The 22,349-nt window shown below is 35.3% G+C and overlaps 1 protein-coding gene across 2 annotated transcripts in view; it reads right to left on the bottom strand.

Moving 5' to 3' along the window:
• CNTN3 (contactin 3) overlaps positions 1-22,349 on the bottom strand; it is a 339,179-nt gene that overhangs the window by 51,215 nt on the left and 265,615 nt on the right. For both annotated transcript variants that reach the window (XM_025377841.1, XM_025377842.1), the window contains 2 exons: positions 19,911-20,038; positions 18,099-18,274 (listed from right to left, as the gene is read on the bottom strand). In XM_025377841.1, the coding sequence (XP_025233626.1) occupies positions 18,099-18,274; positions 19,911-20,038 (304 nt within the window). The remainder of the gene's footprint in view (positions 1-18,098; positions 18,275-19,910; positions 20,039-22,349) is intronic.

Here is a 22,349-nt window from a genome sequence, read left to right as displayed (position 1 = left end):
CATCCTGTTCCACGTAAGAAGGGAAAAAGCCTGAGAAGCACTGGTGAAGTTCACAGTCTAGGGGCATAAGTTCATTAGAAAACTGAGACCTACTCAAAGGACTATAAAATTATTTCCCTCCCCCTCACACCTTACCACTACATTACTAAAGGTTTATTTGTGGCAGTCCCTTTTACCCAGTACATCACATCTGCCTTTCAACAAAAAATTACAAGGCATACTAAAAGGCAAAAATACATAGTTTGAAGAGACTGAACAAGCATCAGAATAAGAGTAAGATAAAGCAGGAATGCTGGGATTATGAGACCAGGAATTTTAAAATCCTATGACTAATGTGTTAAGGGGTTTAGTGAAAAAATAAACAACATGTAAGAACAGATGGATAAGGCAAGCAGAGAGACATTCTAAGAATCAAAAACAAAACAAAAGGTTAGAGATTGAAAACACTGTAGCAGATATAAGGAATGACTTTGGCTTATTAATAGACTGGGCATGGTTGAGAAAAAAAATTTCTGAGCTCGATAATACAAAAATAGAATCTTACAAAACAGAGAAAAACAGACTAAAAAAACAGAACAGAATATGCAAGAACAATGGAACAACTACCAAGGGTATAACATACACATAATGGAAATGTCACAAAGAGAAGAAAGGGAGAAAGGAAAAAAAGGAATTTTTGAAGCAGTGGTGACTAAGAGTTTTACTCTAATAATGTCAGATACAAAATCACAGGTCTAGGGAGCACAGAGATCACCAAGTAGAATATATGCCCCCAAGAAAAAAGAAAGTCACTAAAACTAAAACAAGCAAACAAAACCCAACAAATAAAACAACCTGGCATATCACAAAAAATGAAAGATAAAAAAATGAATTTTTTAGGAAGTGAAAATTTTAAGAAACACTTTTTCCATAGAGAGGTGTGGGAGTCATAGACTCTCAGCTCCCTAAATGCTTGTTTAAAAATCACTGACATGAGGCAGTTGATTAAAAGAGAAAAGGCAGACAAATTTGTTTTTTGTGCATACATGGGAGTCTTCTGTATGAAGACCCAATTGCCAAATGGGTCACAGAAATGTATATGCCATTTTGAGGTTACGGAAAGAATGATGGCTTAGATTCTGGTAAAACAGGTTATGGAAGGTGGGAGAAGTGTCTGGATGGCAAAGCTGGCCTTGTATGTACATGAAGCCTCCTTCAGACAGAAGAGATGATACATGTTTCATTTCAGACTTCTAAATGTGTCAGACCCTCAATCTCTCCTGGATCTGGGGAAAGACATAGAGAGGGAAAAGGGCATGGCCACATTAATGGAGATTATCTAGAGATCCAAAATTTCCCCATTTACTACAACAGCTTTGCAAAGCCACTTTTGTGGAGATGGCCAAGCAGTACCCATTTCAAAAAATGTCAAAGAAATATATTTTGGGGAAAATATTTTAATTTCTTTCGACATTAATCCCATTCATGAGGGCTCTGCCCCAATGACCTATTCACTTCTAAAAGTCTCCACCTTCTAGGACCACTACCTTGGGAATTAGGATTTCAACATGCAAATTTTAAGAAGACACAAATATTTAGACATAGCAACATGCTAAGAAATGAGAGAAAATGCAATCATATAAAATTCTCAATTAAACCACAAATGGCAGGAAGTGAGGAAGGCAAAAAAGGAACAAAGAACAAGATTTAAAAATAGAAAACAGTAAGAAATATGATAGAAATTAATGCAGATATCTCAATTATTACTTGAACATCTATGATCTAAATGCATCAATTAAAAGATAGAAATTGCCAGAATGTATCAAAAAGCCTAGACACAATTACATGCTGTCTACAAAAACCTACGTTATATATGAAGACACACATAGATTAAAAGGCACAGCGAAATATATATTATGATTGTACTAATCAAAAGATAGCAGGAATAGCCATATTAATTTCAAATATAGCAGAATTCAGATTAAGTAAAGTTGTCAGGGCTAATAAGGGGCATTATATAATAAAGGGACACTCCAAGAGGATGTAACAATTCTTTATGTGTAGGTACCTAACAACAGAGCATCAAAATATGTAAGGCAAATACTGACAGAACTTCAAGGAGAAACAGAGGAATCCAGTATCATATTTGGACACTTCAACACCTCTCTATCAAAAATGAACAGCTCCAACAGGCAGAAAACCAGTAAAGACTTGGTTGACCTCAACAGCACCTTCAATTGTATATAATGAACATCTATAGACTACTTTATCCAACAACAGTGTCAGAGGCGTTTAAATCAGAGTGACTCCATCTGAATACAGCCAAGGTAAAATGAGGCTGAGACCTTCTGTACTGCAATCCCAGGAGGTCAGGCATTCTTAGTCACAGGGTGAGACAGGAGGTTGACACCAGATACGGGTCACAAAGATCCCATTGGTAAAACAAAATATAGCAAAGAAGCCAGCTGAAACCTATCAAAATCAAGATGCCAATAAAAGTGACCTTTGGTCATCCTTGCTGCTCATTATACCCTAATTACAGTGCATTAGCATGCTAAAAGACACTCCTGCCAATGTCATGACAGTTCATATATGCCATGGCAACATCTAGAAGTTACCATATGTGGTCTAAAAGGAAGAGGAACCCTAAGTTCTGAGAAGTTCTTGTCCCTTTCCTGGAAATCTCACGAATAATCCATCCCTTGTTCAGCATATAATCAATAAACAAACATAAAAATAGTCATCCAGCAGACCTCGACGCTGCTCTGCCTATGGAGTAGCCATTCTTTTGTTTCTTTACTGCCCTAATAAACTTGTTTTCTCTTTACTCTGTGGACTCATCCTAAATTCCTTCTTGCGCGAGAATCAATGACCCTCTCTTGGGGTCTGGATTGGGATTTCTTTCTAGTAACAACAGCAGGTTGCACATTTTTCTCAAGTTCATATGGAATGTTCACCAAGAAAGACCACATACTGGGCTAGAAAACACACCTTAAAAATGTAAATGTATAAAAAAAATCATACAATGTCTCCTCTCAGACCACACTAAACCAAAAATCAATAACAGAACGGTAGCTAGAAAATCCCCAAATACTTGGAGATTAAACTACACACTTCTAAATAACACATGGATCAAAGAAAAAATCTCAAGTGAAATTGAAAAAGTTCTCGTGGTGCTGGGATAATTGGTTATTCATATGCAGAAGAATGAAGCTGGACCCTTCCCTATCACCATACGCAAAAATTAAGTCACAGTGGATTAAAGACTTAAATGTAAGACTTGAAACTATAAAAATCCTAGGAAACAATCTATGAAAATATTTTATAGGGAAATACCCCATAAAAACATAGGAAATACTCTTTTTAATACTGGCTTGGCAAATAATTTATTACTATGTCCTCAAAGGCAATTGCAACATAATAAAAAATTGACAAGCGGGACCTAATTAAACTAAAGAGCTTCTGCACGGCAAGAGAAATGATCAAGGGCATAAACAGACAACTTACAGAACGGGAAAAAATATTTGCAAACTATATATCCAATAAATGTCTAAGATTCAGAATCTATAAGGAACTTAAATCAACAATCAAAAACGTAACCCTGGTAGAAAGTGGGCAAATGACATGAACAGACACTTTTCAAAAGACATACAAGTGGCCAAAAAACATATGAAAAAATGCTCATCATCACTAATCACCAGAGAAATGCAAAAAAAAAAAACCGCAATGAGATACCATCTCATACCAGTAAGAATAGTTTTTGTTAGAAAGTAAAAAAATAGATGTTGGCAAGGTTGTGGAGTAAAGGAAACACTTAAATACTGTTGGTAGGAATGTAAATTAGTACAGCCACTGTGGGAAAAGCATTTTGGAGATTTCTCGAAGGAAAAGCTGAACTACCATTTAACCCAACAATCCCATTACTAGGGACCTAACCAAAGGAAAATAAAGCGTTCTGCCAAACACATGCACCCATATGTTCACCACAGTACTATTCACAATAGCAAAGATATGAAATCAACCCAGGTACCCATCAGTGGGAGACTGGGTAAAGAAAATGTGGTACATAGATACCATGAAATACTCTGTAACCATGAAAAAGAATGAAGTCATGGCTTTTGCAGCAACATGGATGTAGCTGGAAACCATCACCCTAAGTGAACTAACAGAAATAGAAAACCAAATACCAGATGTTCTCACTTATAAGTGGTAAAAAATTGCGTATACATGCACATAAATATAAGAACAATAAACACTGGAGAATACAAGAGGGAGGAGGAGTAGAGGCACAAGGGTTGAAGAACTATTGGGTACTATGCTGAGCACCTGGGTGATGGATTCAGAAACTCCAAACCTTGGCATCATGCAATATACCTTTAACAAACCTGTATGTGTGCTCACTGATTCTAAAATAATACTTGAAAAAATAAAAATAAAATAAAATTTGTATATATTATATGATTTTATCTCAATGAAAGATGTTTTTAAATTAAAAAAAGATTTTGAACTAAATAAAAACAGAAATACAACTTATCGAAATTTGTAGAATATAGTCAAAGCTATGCCTAGAGGAAAATTTGTGTCATTGAGTGCATATAAAAGCAAAAAGGAGCCAAAACCAATAATCTAAGCTTTTTGCTTTAGAAAACTGGAAAAATAGAGCAAATCAGATCCAAATTAAAAGGAATAAAAAAAAAATCAGGGTAAAAATGAATAAACTTGAAAACTGCAAGTCAACAAAGAAAATCAACAAAAGCTGATTCTTTGAAAAGAGCAATAAAATCAATCAATCTCTAGCTAGGCTACTTAAGAAAAAAAGAGAAGATACAAATAACTAATATCAGAAATTAAAAAGGAAACATTATCACAGACCCTATGTATATTAAAAGATAATAACGAATACTATGAACAATGCTATGTCTACAAATTTGAGAACTTAGATGAAATGGATCAATTCCTTGAAAGATAAAATCTGCCAAAAGTTAAACAAAAAGAAGTAGATAACACAAATAGTCTTACATATAGTAGATACACTGAATCAATAATTAATAATTTTCCCAAACAGAAAGCACCAGGTCCAGATGAGTTCAATGGTGAATCCGATGTGGGCGGATCACCTGAGGTCAGAAGTTAGAAATCAGACTGGCCAACACGGCGAAACCCCATCTCTACTAAAAATACAAAAATTAGCCGGGTGTGGTGGTACAAACCTGTAGTCCCAGCTACTTGGCAGGTTAAGGCAGGATAATTGCTTGAACCCAGGAGGCAAAGGGTGCAATTAGCTAAGACTGTGGCATTGCACTGCAGCCTGGGTGACTCAATTAGAAAAAACATAGTGATGTTAACAGAATGAGAAGACAAGCCATAGACTTGGAGAACATATTTGCAAAAGACAAATCTGACAAAGGGCTGTTAGATAAAATACAGAAAAATCTCTTGAAACTTTCCAATACAAAAATGAACACCCTGATTAAAAAGCAGGCAAAAGACCTGAACCAACACTTTATCAAAGACTATATGCAGATGGCAAGTAAGAACATAAAAATATGTTCAACATCATATTTCATTAGGGAATTGAAAATTAAAACAATGAGATACCACTACATATCTATTAGATTGGCCAAAATCCAGACACTGACAACATAAAATTCTGGCAAGGACATAGAGTTGCAGGAACTCTCATTTATCACTGGTGGGGATACAAAATGTTATAGCATTCTGCACGACAGTCCAGCAGTTTCTTACAAAATTAAACGTAACTCTTACTATAAGATCCAGCAATCATGTTGGTACTTACCAAAATGAACTGAAAACTTATGTCTAATAAAAACCTGCATATAGATGTATATAGCAGCTTTATTCATAATTGCCAAAACTTGGGAAGCAACCAATATTTCCTTTAGTAGATGAGTGGATAAATAAACAGTGATACATCCAGATACTGGGATAATATTCAGCACTAAAATGACCTGAGATATCAACCCATGAAAAGACACGGAGGAATTCAACTGCATATTATGAAGTGAAAGAAGCCCATTTGAAAAGGCTATATGCTATATGAGTGCAACTATATGACGTTCTGGAAAAGGCAAAACTATTGAGACAATAAAAAGATTAGTGGTTGCCAGAAGTTAGGAGGGCTGGAAGGAATGAACAGGCAGGGTACAGAGGATTTTTAGGGCGGTGAAACTATTCTGTGAGATACTACAGTGGTGGATACATGCCATTATACATTTGTACCAATAGAATGCATAAGATGAAGAATGAACTCCAATGTAAACTGTTAACTTGGGGTGATAATGATGTGTCAATGTAGGTTCACAGATTATAAAAAATGTCCCCCCCGGTATGGGATGTTGATAGTGAAGGAGGGTGTATGTGTGGGAGGATGGGGGTACATGGGCACTTTCTGTACTTTCAGATCAATTTTGCTATGAACCTTAGAGACTGTGTAATAAATAAAGTTTATTTTTTAAAAGGGGTCCATCTCAAATGACCACATGTTTCCATTTATACGAAATGTCCAAAACATGCAAATAAGTATATAGAGAAAGTCGATCAGTGGTTGCCTCTGCCTGGGGGTGAAGGGTGGGGATTTGGAAAGTTATGGTTAAGGGATATGAGCTTTCTTTTTGAGATAATAAAGATACTCTAAAACTAACTATTGCAATGAAAGTACAGCTCTGTGAATATGTTAAAAGCCACTGCATTTTATACTTTAAGTGGATACATTGCATGGTATGGGAATCACATCTCAATGAAGCCATTAAAAAATACCTAAGCCAGCATGAGTGAAGAGAAAGCTATCATCAGCAGACCATTTTTCTCATTAGACGTGATTTGTTTATTTATTGAATTTATTGCATTTACTCCTTTTTTTTGACTTCAGTCCCCTTTTGTAAGATGTATTCATGAACCTTAATCCTGTCAGCCTTTGTCAAACAAAACAAGCCAGAATTATAAACTGCAGCTCTTTCCACCAGTCAACATCAGCCTCAGTCTCTCATAGATGGTATTTTTTTTTTTTAATTTGCAAATCACAGATGTAGGTAAATATCTGTTATGTATATTTAAAAATTGGAGGAACTGAAGGAATTATAAGCAATATCAAATGAATTATTACTGCCTCTCTTAGAACTTTCAGAGATTTAAAAAAAAACATGTATTACTGTATTTGGATATTTGTATGCTGGTATATACACAAATATACTTACATGTACATAAACATACACATTAGTAATTCTTTGGTGGTATCTTACATTTTCCAATATGTATTCCAACAGTGGAACTCCAGTATATCCTAAGATATTAATAACACAGATAACCCACACTCTCTCAAACCAACTCTTCTTTCTTTTCCTTCCTTCCTTCCTTCCCTCCTTCCTTCCTTCCTTCCTTCCTTCCTTCCTTCCTTCCTTCCTTCCTTCCTTCCTTCCTTCCTTCCTTCCTTCCTCCTTTCCTTTCCTTCCTTCCTTCCTCTTTCTTTCCTAAGGTACTAATAACACAGATAACCCACACCCTCTCAAACTAACTCTTCTTTCTTTCTCTTTCTCTTTTCTCTTCTCTTCTCTTCCCCCCTCTCTCTCTCTCTCTCTCTCTCTCTCTCTCTCTCTCTTTCTTTTGACAGAGTTTCGCTCTGTCATGCAGTGTGGAATGCAGTGGCGCAATCTCCGCTCACTGCAACCTCTGCCTCCTGGATTCAAGCAATTCTCCTGCCTCAGCCTCCCGAGTAGCTGGGACTACAGGTGTGTGCCACCTCGCCCAGCTAATTTTTGAATTTTTAGTAGAGATGGAGTTTTGCCATGATGGCTACGCTGGTTGGCCTCGGCCTCCCAAAGTGCTGATATTACAGGCTGAGCCACCACGCTCGGCCAAATCCAACTGTTCTAAGAATTGTCAAGTGATGTAATTTTATTGAAGGCTTCTGGTGAAACATGATGAAGTTTGCAGCAAAATCTGCCAGAAGTTTTCTTTAAATATCTGTATTTCTTTCCAAGTTCCTCTCCAAGAGGCATAACCTCTCTAACATCCCAAAACAGTTTTCTGTAACTCTTATGAACACTGGTTCTAAAATCTTCTGTCTCTCCTCAAATTCTCCCAACTTTATATCCCACTCGAGCCAAGAAAACTAATGAAAACTCTTAGTCGAAGAAGAAGATAGACTTGTTTGATTACTTGAAAATGAAAAAATATATTTTGTGAATGATGTAATAGACAAAGTTAACAGAAAAGTGACATAAATTTGCCCTCTGTGAAAGATGGAGCCTATACTGTGAGAGAAAACAACTAGTATATACATTGGGAATTTGTGTGTAAGCGAGATTTCCTGCTGTGCCCCAAAGAATTATCTTCAAAGGACACACGAAGGAGGTAACAATCTGATACACGCACATTAATACATGTATTGAAATATCAGTTTGACCCCCATAAATATGTACAATTATTGCATGTCTATTAAAAATAAAAACAAAATCTGACATGCACATGTAAATTTCATTACTTTGTCTTTGGCCAAAAAAAAATCTTATCTAGCTGAGAGTTGTCTTGAAGTAGTTTTCATGTTGTTTTATAACTTTTGAATGTTACTCTATGCTAGATTTTCTTTTAAATTAATATCCTATAAAATAATACAGGCAACTAGGTTTTGTTGTGAATTTCTCTAGCTGGAAATAAAAGGTAGCTTTTCTTGCTCTTCTCTGCAGAACTAATCTTGTATTTCACAAGAGTCAGTATTAACTCCCAATTTTCTTGATGTGGAGGAGTCAGTTATAATTCCCAATCTTTCCTCAGTATCCAAATTTCTAATAAGCAAATGGAGAGATTTTCAATCTCATTAATCTGATAAATGAGAAGTTGGTGGTAATGAGATATGGGGTCTCAGCCATTTGTTGTCAAAAATTAAAGAAAAATGAAGCAAAAATTCATGTGCAGAAAAGAATATGGGGAAGCAGGACCCCTTTACTAGTACTGATGGGAACAAAAATAGCTGCAGCTTTCCTGGGGAACAATTTAGAAATAATACTACCACTACTGCTGGCAGTAGTAATGACCCACAAGAGCTAACTTCTGTTGTCCTTGGCACTTTACAAATACCTCTAAAGAAAGTATGATCAACATCTCAATTTTGCAGATGATATAACTGAGACAGAGATAAAGATCAACGGTGTATAAGAGAAAGGCATAGGTTTCAAATGCTGACATTCTGTTTCAGATTTTGGAATGACAAAACTATGTGTGTGTCACACCAATCTGCTCTAGTAATTTCCTACCTAAGCAAATACCTCCAGAATAGTCTCTGGAAATTGATGATGAGGCATCATCACTTTTGTCTTTCAAAATGCTATTAAATATTTTTATCGCTACTTGATTTCTTACTCTAAGTACTCTCAGAATTATTTAAACTGAGATCTGATTGGTAGTATTTTAAAGTTTTGGAAAAACCTGGGACAAATTAAAATTTGTAATGTATGCTGTTTCATTTCATCTAGAAATATTGAATATTTCATGTTTCTTTCCCCCTCTCTGTCTGTCATTATATCTCTCTTTCTATCTCTGGCCAAATTTAGAAAGTATTGTAGGTGCTTTTATGTAGGCCTCACATACTTCTTGTGCAAATTATTAACATGAATTTATCTATCTTTTCAGGGAGGTTTTGTCCTGTTATATTTTCTTATTGGTTATTGTTGATACAAAGGAAAGCTATTACTTAAAATTTTTAATATATATTTTAAGTAGGCACATAATAATTGTACATATTTATGCATTACAATGTAATATTTAGATATATGTATATGATGTATAACAATCAAAATAGAATAATTAGCACATCTATCACCTCAAAGCATTTATTTGTGTTGGGAACATTCAAAATCCTGTATTCTAGCTATTTGAAAACATACAATAAATTATTACTATAGTCACCTCACAGTGCTATAGAAAACTAGTTGCAAGAAAGCTACGAATAGCCTCTTATCTAGCTTTAAGGAAGCTATTATTTTTTGCAATTTACCTGGTATCCAAGCAGTTGACTGAAGCCATTAATTTAAAAAAAAGTTAGAGTTGATACTATTAGGTTTTGAGTAGCCCTAATATGATTTTGTCCTGAAATAATGCTTGTTTCCTTATTTTCAAAGTCACCTTTTATTTGTTTCATACTTTATTGCATTGACCCAAACATGTCCAAATGATATTTGTTTGTAGTCTCATCTTGTTGATGATTTAAATAAAAATATTTTCGGTATTTTTCCTTTAAAGACACTTTTGGGATGCAGAAGAAGTACCTTTCTGTTTCTATTTTAAAATAAAGTTAAAAGTCAGTAACTGGTCATTATTTTTATTGAATGTCATCTTAGTATCAATTGAGAATACTGTGGTTTGTTTTATTAGATCTATTGATATGATGTGTGTACATTTCCTGGGATATACTATAGTAGCTTAATAAGGGTTAATCTTTTTTTTTTTTTTTTTTGAGAGAAAGAGTTTCTCTCTTGTTGCCCAGGCTGGAGTATAATGGCACAATCTCAGCTCACTGCAACCTCTGCCTCTCGAGTTCAAGTTATTCTCTTGGCCTAGCCTCCTGAATAGCTGCGATTACAGGCATGTGTCACCACACCTGGCTAATTTTTGTATTTTTAGTAGAGACAGGTTTTCACCATGTTGGCCAGGCTGGTCTTGAACTCCTGCCGTCAGGTGATCCACCTGCCTCGGCCTGCCAAAATGCCTGGATTACAGGCGTGAGCCACTGAGCCTGGCAGGGTTAATCTTTGAATATAATGTTCAATCTGGTTTGCTAAAATTTCCCTTAAGTTTTCTTACTATATTCATGAAATCAGTTTGTATTTACCAAGTATTTACTATCTTGGTAGGTTTTGTTCATAGGAATATGCTAGACTTACAAAATAAATTAAAAATATTTCACACTTTTAATGTTGTCAAATAGTTTACATAACACAGAACATTTATCCGTTTTCTTAAAATTTGAAAATCAAAAATTACCAGTAAAATGTAGCCCTAAAATCTTTATTATTGGTGGAGGTGGAAAATTGATTTGCAAGTTTTCATAATAATTAATCTACCTAAGTAGATAATTTTAATTTCATTTTTATTTTAAATTAATTAAATTTAAATTTTGATAATTTATATTTCTGCAGAAATGGTCCATTTAATTGGAATTTCATATACATGACCTGAATATGGAATCCTTTGTGTTTTTACAGTCTTTTTTATATTTTATATTCTTTTTCTAATGTCTAATTTTAGTTTTTCTTTTCTCTTTATTCTTCATTGGTATATTCTGTAGATTATCAGTTTGCTTTTTTGATATTATATGAATTTTATTTGTTCTTTCTCCTTTATGTTTTGTTATTTTTATTAGCCAAATTTTGCAAAGCTGTGGAAAGAATAAAAAGGAGTGTGTATTTTCTATCTGTAGGACTATTTTTTCATATGTTTCTGTTACTTCAGTTAATTACAGTATCAAAATAATCTGTCTAATTTTTAGCAAATTGATCTACTGATAGTTGAAAGAAGAGCTCTCAAAGTCTACACAGTTTTATTTCTTACTAGATCTTTCTTCTCGACCTGATATGTTTTAATCATACATTATTTGAGGTATTATTATATTTTCGTGGTAAAAAGAAATTTTTCCAAAATAAATTTATCCTTTTTGCTTTTAAGGTTTGTTACGAATTATTCTTTGTTGGAAATTAACATTTGCTGCACTCTCCCTCTGTTGTATTTACATAATAAATATTTGCATATATTTTCCTTTATGTCACTTCATTTATAGCCTCGGTTTGTTTTAACTCTGCTGCTTTTATGGGCTTTAGTACAAGAAGTCACATATTGCTTGCTTTGACTTATTCTTGTAAATTTAAGTCTACCTTACAGGATTTCCACTGGGGATGGCTTTGGACCATTCATCTTCATAAATATTGTACTTGATAAATATAGTCCTGGGACATCAATCGCACTTTAAGCAGGAACTGAGCCTTTATTTGCCTTATTGAGTAAAATGACGAGTCAGGCAAATAACTACACATCAACAGTTTTGTGCATTGCCCCTTTTTCCAGCTGGAATTGGGGAATTCTCATTTCTTTACCAGCAAATAACTTTACGGGAGGAGTCATGCTTCAAAGATAGGGCTTCAAGATAAATAATAATTCCTCTGGTCTGATCCCCATTTTTGTGAATTTGTTTCTGGGTATATTCTCTTAATAATTATTTCAAGTCAGCTGATGCTTTGAATTTGGACAAGATACAAAATGTGTAATACAGTCCAATGGGGATATGCTTAAAAACTCAGAATACTACCAGAAGTTGTTTGGGGAATGAGTGCTTTCCTTTACATAAAAATCGTTTACATAGTTATAAAGAGCTGCTGTTTTCAAACTTTTAGTCTTCACACACAAATAATTCTGTGAAATAAATCAAGTCAAAGTGGCCACTTGTATTATCACACAAAGGATCAATTTCAAAGATATTATTTTCTACCACTGAGAGCTGAAAAATACATTAAATCTCAAGCTCACGAGTAGCTGCTGTAACTAGAGTGAAATTGTGGCTTGTGGGAAATAAATCATATTGAAGTGAGCCATTTAAATGAATGGCAGATTGGTTGTCACTGCTCAAGTTCTTATTGCTTCCAGTGACTTTTATCCACAAACATTCTAATTCATCATAGATCCAATTCCACAAAGTGCTGGTAAAGCTGTACACCTTGGCTCTAGACATTCTTCATTTCTAAAGTAAATGCACCACATAGGGTTTATCAAAGCATATATATTTAAACATTCTTACAATATAGGGTCAACTAGTGTGTTTAGGTCCAAAAGTTTTTATCTGTAGGGAGCCTCTAGCATATAATGCATGTAAGTCCAAAAGTTAGCTTACTGAGCAAGTCAAAATTATCCCTCAACATTTGTAAAATTATACTTAAATTACCAGGCCCTAGGTCTTCACATATCAGTCAGCAGTGTTCTTTGGTTTCTCTTGAACTTTGGAATATTACCTCCCTTTTCCTATCCATGGAAGCTAAGCTTTGTTTAAAAGTAAAGAAACAAAGATGTTATACAGGGGTAAATAATGGAGTAAAATTCATTGCTTAAATATAGGTATGATAGAACACTACCATCAACATATAGTTAGGCCTGTATCTCTTCTTGTGATTCTGCATATGTGAAATAAAAGTGTATACATGAATGTATACATTCTTATTTACATTCACACTATCATATATGAAGATATCCAGATACAGGAAAAAAAAGAGAGAAAACTGTGTTCCAGGAAGAGATTTCAAGGCAGGAGGCAATGGGTTAAATACAGTTACGAGCCACATAATGACTTTTGGTCAAGGATGGACCATATATGTGACAGTGGTCCCATAAGATTATAATGGAGCTGGCTGGGCCTGGTGCCTCATGCCTGTAATCCCAGTACTTTGGGAGGCCAAGATGGGCAGATCACCTGAGGTCAGGAGTTTAAGACCAGCCTGGCCAACATGGCGAAACTCCATCTCTACTAAAAATAGAAAAAGTAGCCAGACACGGTGGCGCATGTCTGTAGTCCCAACTACTAGGAAGGCTGAGGCTGGAGAATCATTTGAACCTAGGAGGCGGAGGTTGCAGTGAGTCAAGATCATGCCACTGCATTCCAGCCTGGGTGACAGAGTGAGACCCTGTCTCAAAAAAAAAAAAAAAAAAGATTATAATGGACGTAAAAAGTTTCTATTGCCTAGTGACACTGTAGCCACCATAATATCATAGCACAATGCCTTACTGATGCATTTGTGATGATGCTGAGGTAAACAAACCTACTGTGCTGCCTGTCGTATAGTAGTCTAGCACACACAATTATGTACAGTACATAATACTTGATAATTATGATAAATGACCATGTTAATAGATTACACCATTGACTACACCATACTTCATATTGTGATTCTATAGTGTACTCTTTCTACAAATTAAAAAAAAAAGTTAACTATAAAACAGTCTCATATAGGTCCTTCAGGAGGAATTCCAGAAGAAGGCATTGTTGGCCTACGAGATGACAGCTTGATGCATGCTATTGCCCCTGCAGACCTTCCAGTGAGACATGATGTGGAGGCACAGGATAGTGATATTGATGATCCTGACCCTGCATAGGCCTAGGCTAACCTGTGCCTTTGTGTATTCATTTATGACAAAAATGTTTAAAACGAAAAAAAAATTAAAAACAGAATAAAGCTTATCCTTATTGAATAAGGATATAAAAAAAATATTTTTGTATAGCTGTACAATGTGTGTTTTAAGCTAGGTGTTCACGACAAAACAGTCAAAAAGTCTAAAAAAGTTAAAAGTTTATAAAGTTAAAAAGTTATGGTAAGCTACAGTTGATTTATTATTGAAGAAAGAAAGTACTTCTTATAAATTGCATGTACCCTAAGTGTACAGTGTTTCTAATGTTTATAGTAGTGTACAGCAGTGTCCTAGCCTTCACCTTCTCTCGCCACTCACTCACTGACACTCATAGCAACTTCCAGTCCTGCAAACTCCACTCACCGTGAGTGCCCTATACAGGTGCGCCTTTTTGAAAATCCTTTATACCGCATTTTTACTGTACTGTTTCAATGTTTAGATGCATAAATACTTGCCATTCTGTTAAATTGCCCACAGCATTGAGGGCAGAGGCATGTTGTGCAAGTTTGCAGGGCAGGAGGAATAGGCTATACCACACAGCCTGGGTGTGTAGTAGGCTGTATTATTAGGTAAGTGCACCCTATGATGTCCATATAAGGAAGGAATTCTCTAACAATGCATTTCTCAGAATGTATCCCCATCGTTAAGTAACATGTGACGGTACTAAAAACTGATATGAAAAAAGATCAGAAAATAAGACCAAAAAATTACGTGACTCACCCATGGGCATCAACCAGCGGACAATAGCACCTAGAACTGTTGTGTATCTGAATATAAATCTGCCGCTTCCGTAACCACACCACACTGTGCCTATGATTGAGCTTTTCTTGGCAAACAGGAACTTCTGTGGAAGTCTTTTCCTCCTGATTTAATGGTACGACTTTTTGATTCGTCCCGTGATCATGGACTGAAACCTGTGTTTGGACCCCTACTCCTCCTTTGTGATGTGCCAATTTGTTTTAGACACTTAGTTTCATAAAGCTTTTCTGAATATATTATTCCAATTGTGCAAAAATCTGTGACTGGTGTCATCGTGCTCCTTTGGCACAATTTCAAATCTATGCAGTAGATCTGGCTTAAATTATTGGAGCTTTCTGAGCTTATGGATTTTTTCCAAAAGGCATGTGTTTTTTAAAAATAAATGAGTGGGTGTTGACTACTTAGCATAGTCCCAATAATTGGTTGATTCGGTTCAAAGCTATGAGTTCCATTTTCTATAATCTGAACTACCCCTAACCTCTTTCGAAAACATGGCTTTTACTATCCACCTTTCTAGGCAACTTTCCTACTTACCAGCCTCCTTGTTCACATTTTGCTGCTGTTGGAAACAGGGGATATATCTATGAACCCACTAGGGAAAAAGACAAGCAGACTATCTTTGTATTAATGTGCATGCTGCAATGAATACACAATCAGAGGACAAGACTTGTTACATGATTCCCTTCTCATGCAACAGAAAACCGATTTACTTAATTGCCTGTGCTTAAGGGTAATGTCATCTTGTATGGCTTACTGTTTTATACTGATGGGAGAATATTAAGTTACTAATGGCACAAGTCAATAAAAAATTCATAGGCCATGAACTAGCATGTTAGAGAAAGAACAGAATTGGCAAGTGATAGCATCAATTTATGAAATTTCATGTTTCAGACACCTGACTTGTACAGAGATGACTTTGTGCCTTCTGTAGAACCTATCAGTGCTATGTAAATCAAGATAGTTAAATTACATTATAAACTCGAATGTTTTTAACGCCAAGCTTTTCTGAAAGATGGCTGCAATCTGGCTCAGTCTTAGTGTGTCTTTGTAACTGATGCATATTACAATCAAACTACTTTGGATTTTTCAGTCTTTCATTATACATTTATTCAGCAATAGCTAACACAGAGGAACTGTATTGGATAAACTATTATCAACAGCTCACAATCCAGCTGAGAAATCAATCATAAACATAATTAACTTCATTATAATGGCAAAGGTGACTAATGTTTCAAATGGAATTCTTCAATAATTAAAAGAAGCAGAAGAGCTGGATTAGAGAAGCCTTTCCAAGATTGGGTAAGGAGTCTTTATGAAAGTAACATTTTAGGCTTCTTCTTGAGGCCAAGGGAAGAAGAAATTGTTAAACTGTAAGACAGCCTGAGTATGGAGTAGAGAGCTAGCTCGGAATATGGCGTATGCCTTTTGCTATCATGACAGAAAAAAGCAGCAACAATTTAAAAATAAATAGACATTTACAACAATCGTAAAAGTAAAGCTAAAAGATTTTAGCAATTGGTGAAGTTCTCAAAAGTTGTGAATCAGTCAGAACAATTAGAAAAGTAGTAATTCCAAAACGGAATAAATGGATGCTAGAAAATAGAAAGGGTACTAAAATTATACTTAATTATGGCTAGGTATCTAAACGTCTCAATTTCCCTTTCCTTTTAAAAACTTTCTTTTTTCTGCACTGGCTTCCTAAGGTTGCCGTAACGAAGTACCAAAAACTCGGTGGCTTAAAACAACAGTAATTTATCCTCGCACAGTTCTGACGGCTGCAAGTCTGAAATCAAGGTGTTGGCAGAGCCAGCTTCCCTGCGAAATCTCTAAGGGGAAACTCTTCCTTGCCTCTTCCAGCTTCTTGTGGCCCCAGGCATTCCTTGGCTTGTGGCAGCACACCTCACCTCTGTTCTGGGCCTTCATCCTAATTGGTTCATCTCTCCTCTGTGTCTGTGCTTCACATAGCATTCTCTTTGTGTGTCTATATCCAAATGACCTTCTTATTATAAGGACACCAGTTACACTGAATAAGCGCTCGTTTTAATCCAGGATGACCTCATCTTAATTTAACTAATGGCTTCTACAATAAGGCAATTTCCAAATAAGTTCACATTATGAGTTATTGGACATTATGAATATATTTTCGGGAGGACACAATTCAGCTCAAAACACCATTCTTTTAAGTTGCATATAATTTTAATATATTAACATGCCGATGTATACAAATACATACATTTAATAAGAAGTCTTTGTCAAATGAACACAGTTGAGTAGACCATCATGTGGCTTTCTGCTTTACTGAGGCCTGTATGTGAAGTCCCTAATGACAAAACCAGACTTGACTGTCCACCGTGGACCTCTTTACCAAAAGAATGAAGGTGTCCTTGAGTCAGTGCAAACAGTCCCACAAGGGAAGCTAGCTTTGTCATTCCAGATTCATAAACATGCTGTGAGGCTTACCGTTAGTCTGGGTGGCTCACCAGCATTAAGCCACTTCTTGACCATTCTCCTCAAAGGGACAATTTTTCCTTAAAATCTGTAATTCTTTCTAATGTGGAATCATCACAAAAGAGGAGACAGAATGGAAACATTAGAAAGCATTTGTGTTGTGGAAACACACCGATCTGGGCTTGAAGTTCCACCACTAACTAGCTGAGTGACTCTGGCCAAGTTAATAAACTTCCAATCCTCAGTTTGTGCACCTGTACAATGAAGCATCTTACTGCTAATATCTGGTGGAATTGTGAGGATTAACAGTGATGATGCACCCTGGCCTGACACACTAATTGGGATCAAGCACCTGGAGGAGACAGTAAGTGCAGCTTTCTCCCAATTCATCACATACGTGTCATGCTGAAAAAAAACACCTGTAAAAGAAAATCTTCCTTTCCATAGGATACTAACAACAACAACAACAACAACAAAAAGTAATGAAAAGTAACATTTACTATAAATACAACATACATTAATTTTAATTGTAATTATACATTGAAGTAAATGTGTTCAATTTCTGGTAATTACAAAAATAAAATTAGATCAAAATAGAATTGAGAACCACTCAACCAAAACCACTCATTTAGAAAACATTTCTAGAGCATCATCTATATGTCAGATATTTTTTAGAGGCAATGTGTCAGAGACACGTGCAATATGAAAAGTATGAGGAAAGTGCCACAACTTACCCCACCAACTTTCTCAAAGTGAGATCCATCTTTCTTAAAATCTGCAAGGGCCCCATTGAAATACCAGGTAAAGATGATGTCTAACAGTGGGTCATGTTGTACCTGGCAGGGCAAGATGACGCTTTCACCAACAGAAACATCCATGTTAGATGGTGCCAAAGTTATTCTCGTTGGTTCTATTGGGGAAATAATTTTTCAGAAAAACAGCATTTTATTGTGATAAAAGACATTTGCACAGGCAGACTGTTCATCTGACTTATATTCTGTATGTCTGTAGATGCATATACATAAATATACATACATCTATATAATTAAAAGTATTCAATTAAAATAGCCATTTTGATGCAGAGCTACATTTCACTGGATCCACAAATTCTTCTTAAAGAAATTAGGATATTTGAACTTGTAGGACATGTAAGTTTAAAAATTAAAGTCATGTGTAAACAACAGTTATATTATTATTAACAAAATCAATTTCACCTTAGTTTTATTGTGTTTTGAAATGTAGGGGTAGAAATAGAAAATACTGTGTTTTCACCAACTTTGACTAGAAATTACATTACCATCGAAATCTGAACAGACATTTAATGGTAGCCTGGATTTGAAAGATATAATACAAAAGATGCTAGAATTGGTACAAACAGGAGGGGTACTATGTTAAAATGTTAATTAATGTCTGCTTTTCCCCAATGTAAATGTCCACATGCACATTTCTTTCTCTCTGTCGTCACCACCTACCTTCCATTTGTCTATCATGAGTTAAAATTCTCTTGACCCCATTTTCCCACTGCTACTCCACATTACTTTGCACTATGTTGGACGAAAAGTTTTCAAAAGAGTCATTTACGCATACTGTTTACAATTATGCTAGTCAATTCCCTCTTTAACTCAGTCTAGCCAGGCTTTGGTCTTCCCAACTCCCCTGTCCTCACCAAGGTCCTCATAACCCTCCTGCTAATGTATCAAAAGGTATTTCACATCATGAACCTCTCTGCTCAAAACCTTGCAGTCACTCCACTTTTCAATCCAACTGAAATAAATTCCTCAGAAGGTCTACAACTGCTTGCATAATTATCACTTAGAAATCTGTTAATTGACACATTCAACTCCATGAAATCTTTTTCCAAATATCTCCTTCTCAGTGAGGTTTATTCTGATCAACCTGTTGCTAATGCTCTAACTTACCTCTGCCACCATGTGCCTTTTTCTTGTTTACAATTTTTGCCTTCTAATAGTTTTCTTCTTTTTTATTCCTACTGTTATTTTCTTTCTCCTTTTATAGAAGGTAAGATTCATGAGGACAGTATTAGAGATAATGTGCTCAAGGATACAGCCCAAGCAACTGGCAGAGTAGGTGCTCCAATTTTTTCATGAATGGATAAATGAACAAAATATATCCACAACTTTAAGCAATTCTTATTTATATCCTGTTATTTAATGGACTTGAACATCTCCAGAAAGAAATCAACTATAATGAAAAAGACAAAGTATATCCAAGAGACCTGAAGACCTATTTTAAATAATAGAATTTTATTTAAAAATAAAATAGAATGAGATCATTGACATATGCTATTTGTAACTCTTGTTGTCAATCATCCCAGCACAGTAAGTAATGTGTTCCCTGGTGCACGTTGTGCTGTGCTAAGGAAATATTGTTCCCTTGACTTTCACCTGTTAAAAATAACATAAGTGCAAATACAGGTTCTACCTTCATAGTGTACTGAACATTGTGAAAAACATAGTTAATTTCATCATAATAATATATCTTATAGTGAATCCGTACGTAAAGCAATATTTAAGAAATGGACCTACCTGTAACAACCAAATGTGTTGTGCCGTTTGCTTTCCCAAACTGGTTTTCTGCCATGCAGGTATAAGTTCCAGCATCAGCTTTAGTCACATTGGCTATTTTGAGTCCTCCGTCTTTTAATAGAGAAATTCTAAAGAAAAGACAAATAAGATAAAAAATGTATAATAGCCATTTTTTTTTCCAAATGAATATATATATTTTTACAGAACGTGTTGCCTTAAGCTAATATTTTTAAGGCATGATCGACCAGTCCTTAGCTTTTTGGGAATACAAAAAACTAAAAGAAAATTGACTCCTCACTCACATACATAAATACACACACAGCATTGGATGACAAAAGACCCTCCACCAGTTTGAACTTTGTTCAATAGTTTTGCTCAGCATTACTTATTACACCTAAATTGAGAAGATGCACGTATCATATAAGTATGAAATTTTTTTCCAAAAATATTAATATATGTTGTGGTAGATTATTCATGGAGTTAGTTTAATCAATTTAAAAGAAATATAAAGTAGGCAGAACACTATTTCCCTTAAATTTGAAACAGTATATGAGAAACGAGAAGCTGCACATCTTTTACTATGAACTGAGAGAGTCACATTGCCCCAATAAAAACCCAAATTTTCCAGCAGAACATTTGGGTGGTCCCCTGTGAGCTAGTGAAAAGAGCCTGGGCAAATCCAATAAACCTTACCTTAGAGTTTCTGAGTATACACTTAGAGTACTTAAAGCTTTGGCATCTGACTAATTAATTAAGGAAATATAACTGAGTGCTTTACATACAGTTGGCACTATAAGACAACCTGGGATTATGGGGTGTGCAAGACAAAAAGTCTTCACCTTCATGGAGATAATATTCCAGTGAGTAGCATAGACAACTGTATTAGTCTGTTTTCATGTTGTTGCTAAAGATATACCTGAGACTGCGTAATTTATAATGAAAAGGAGACTTAATAGACTCACAGTTCCATGTGGCTGGGGAGGCCTCACAATCATGGTAAAAGTTGAAAGCCACGTCTTACATGGTGGCAGGCAAAGAGGAAATGAGAACCAAGGGAAAGGGGTTCTCCTTATCATGAGACTTATTCACTACCACAAGAACAGTATGGGAGAAACCGCCCCCAAGATTAAATTATCTCCCACCAGGTCCCTCCCACAACATGTGGGAATTATGGAAGCTACAATTTAAGATGAGATTTGGGTGGGGACACAGTCGAACCATATCAAAAACAAATAATTAAATAAGTAAAAATAAGAAGTTCTGATTTTTGAGAAGTACTCAGAAGGAGATAGAGAGGGTGATACAATAGAGAGTAATTACTTTAGGAGGAAGGGTTTCTAGGATAGGGTGCATTAGAAAAATCTCTTAGAAGTGGTGTCATTTGAATTAAAAAAAAGAGTGAGATGGGATTAACCTGTCATTAGTCTGATCACTGTATCTTTATTGCCCTAATTTGTCTCCTCATAATTATATTCCCTTTCTTTGAATTCCTAAAATAATTACTATCCACATAATGCATTTAACACTTGAGTGTCTTTATCTTTTATGGCTCCTATTTTTGATAGATGAGTGAAAATGGATGGTAAACTTCTTAAAAATATTTGCAACCCCAGTATCAGCATGGCATCATATATGCAAACCGTGGTAACTAAATGCCTCCAAATTCTGGGCCATTCAGTTGAGTAAATAGGAAAAATACTGAGGACATTAGACTAGAATGAAGGATCTCAATCTGTAAAAATGTTTATTGCAAAATTTTAGGTGTGTCTCAAAAATGTTACTACAAGAGTTTCTGTATAAAAAATGTACAAGATATAGATTTTCTATTTTATTTATACATGCATGTGTGTGTATATCTACATGTGTATATGTATATATATCCATAATATTTTTGTCCTCCAGTAGACTACAGGAGACTGACACTTAACACTTTATGTATATATTCCTTCATAGTCTATTATTCACTTTCACTTTCATCCTGGTTACACTTTCTTCAGTGAGAAAATCACGGTGGAATTAGAGCTAGCACACAGGTTCATGATCCTGGGTAGAGCTATCTATTACGGTTTGTTGTGCATATGATTTTTTTTTTAAACTGTGTTAAAGTATATTTAAAATAAAAAGGTTTGGAGGCAATGACCTAGAAAGCTCACCAGGGACCCATGGCACTGCATGCTAACCTGAGGAACTACAGAGAAAGGTCAAAAATTCCAAGAACTTTCCTAGGAACTAAAAACAAAACAAAAAGGGACATATCTGATTCTCCTCACGGGAATCTGGGGGTCGTAATGCATTTTGTTGGGTGTGAAATGCCTCCCATAACTTTACTGGAAGAGATAATCAAATAACTTAAAAAAATCTCTTTATATCTTAGCCTATCTGACAACAAAGATTTTCCCAATGAGTATGTAATAATAACTTAAAGAAGAAACCCTGCAG

Source organism: Theropithecus gelada, chromosome 2, assembly GCF_003255815.1.
Source record: "Theropithecus gelada isolate Dixy chromosome 2, Tgel_1.0, whole genome shotgun sequence".
In the NCBI taxonomy this organism is placed as follows: domain Eukaryota; kingdom Metazoa; phylum Chordata; class Mammalia; order Primates; family Cercopithecidae; genus Theropithecus; species Theropithecus gelada.
Note: the sequence above shows the minus strand (reverse complement) of the source record. Positions and strands in the feature narration are given on the sequence as shown.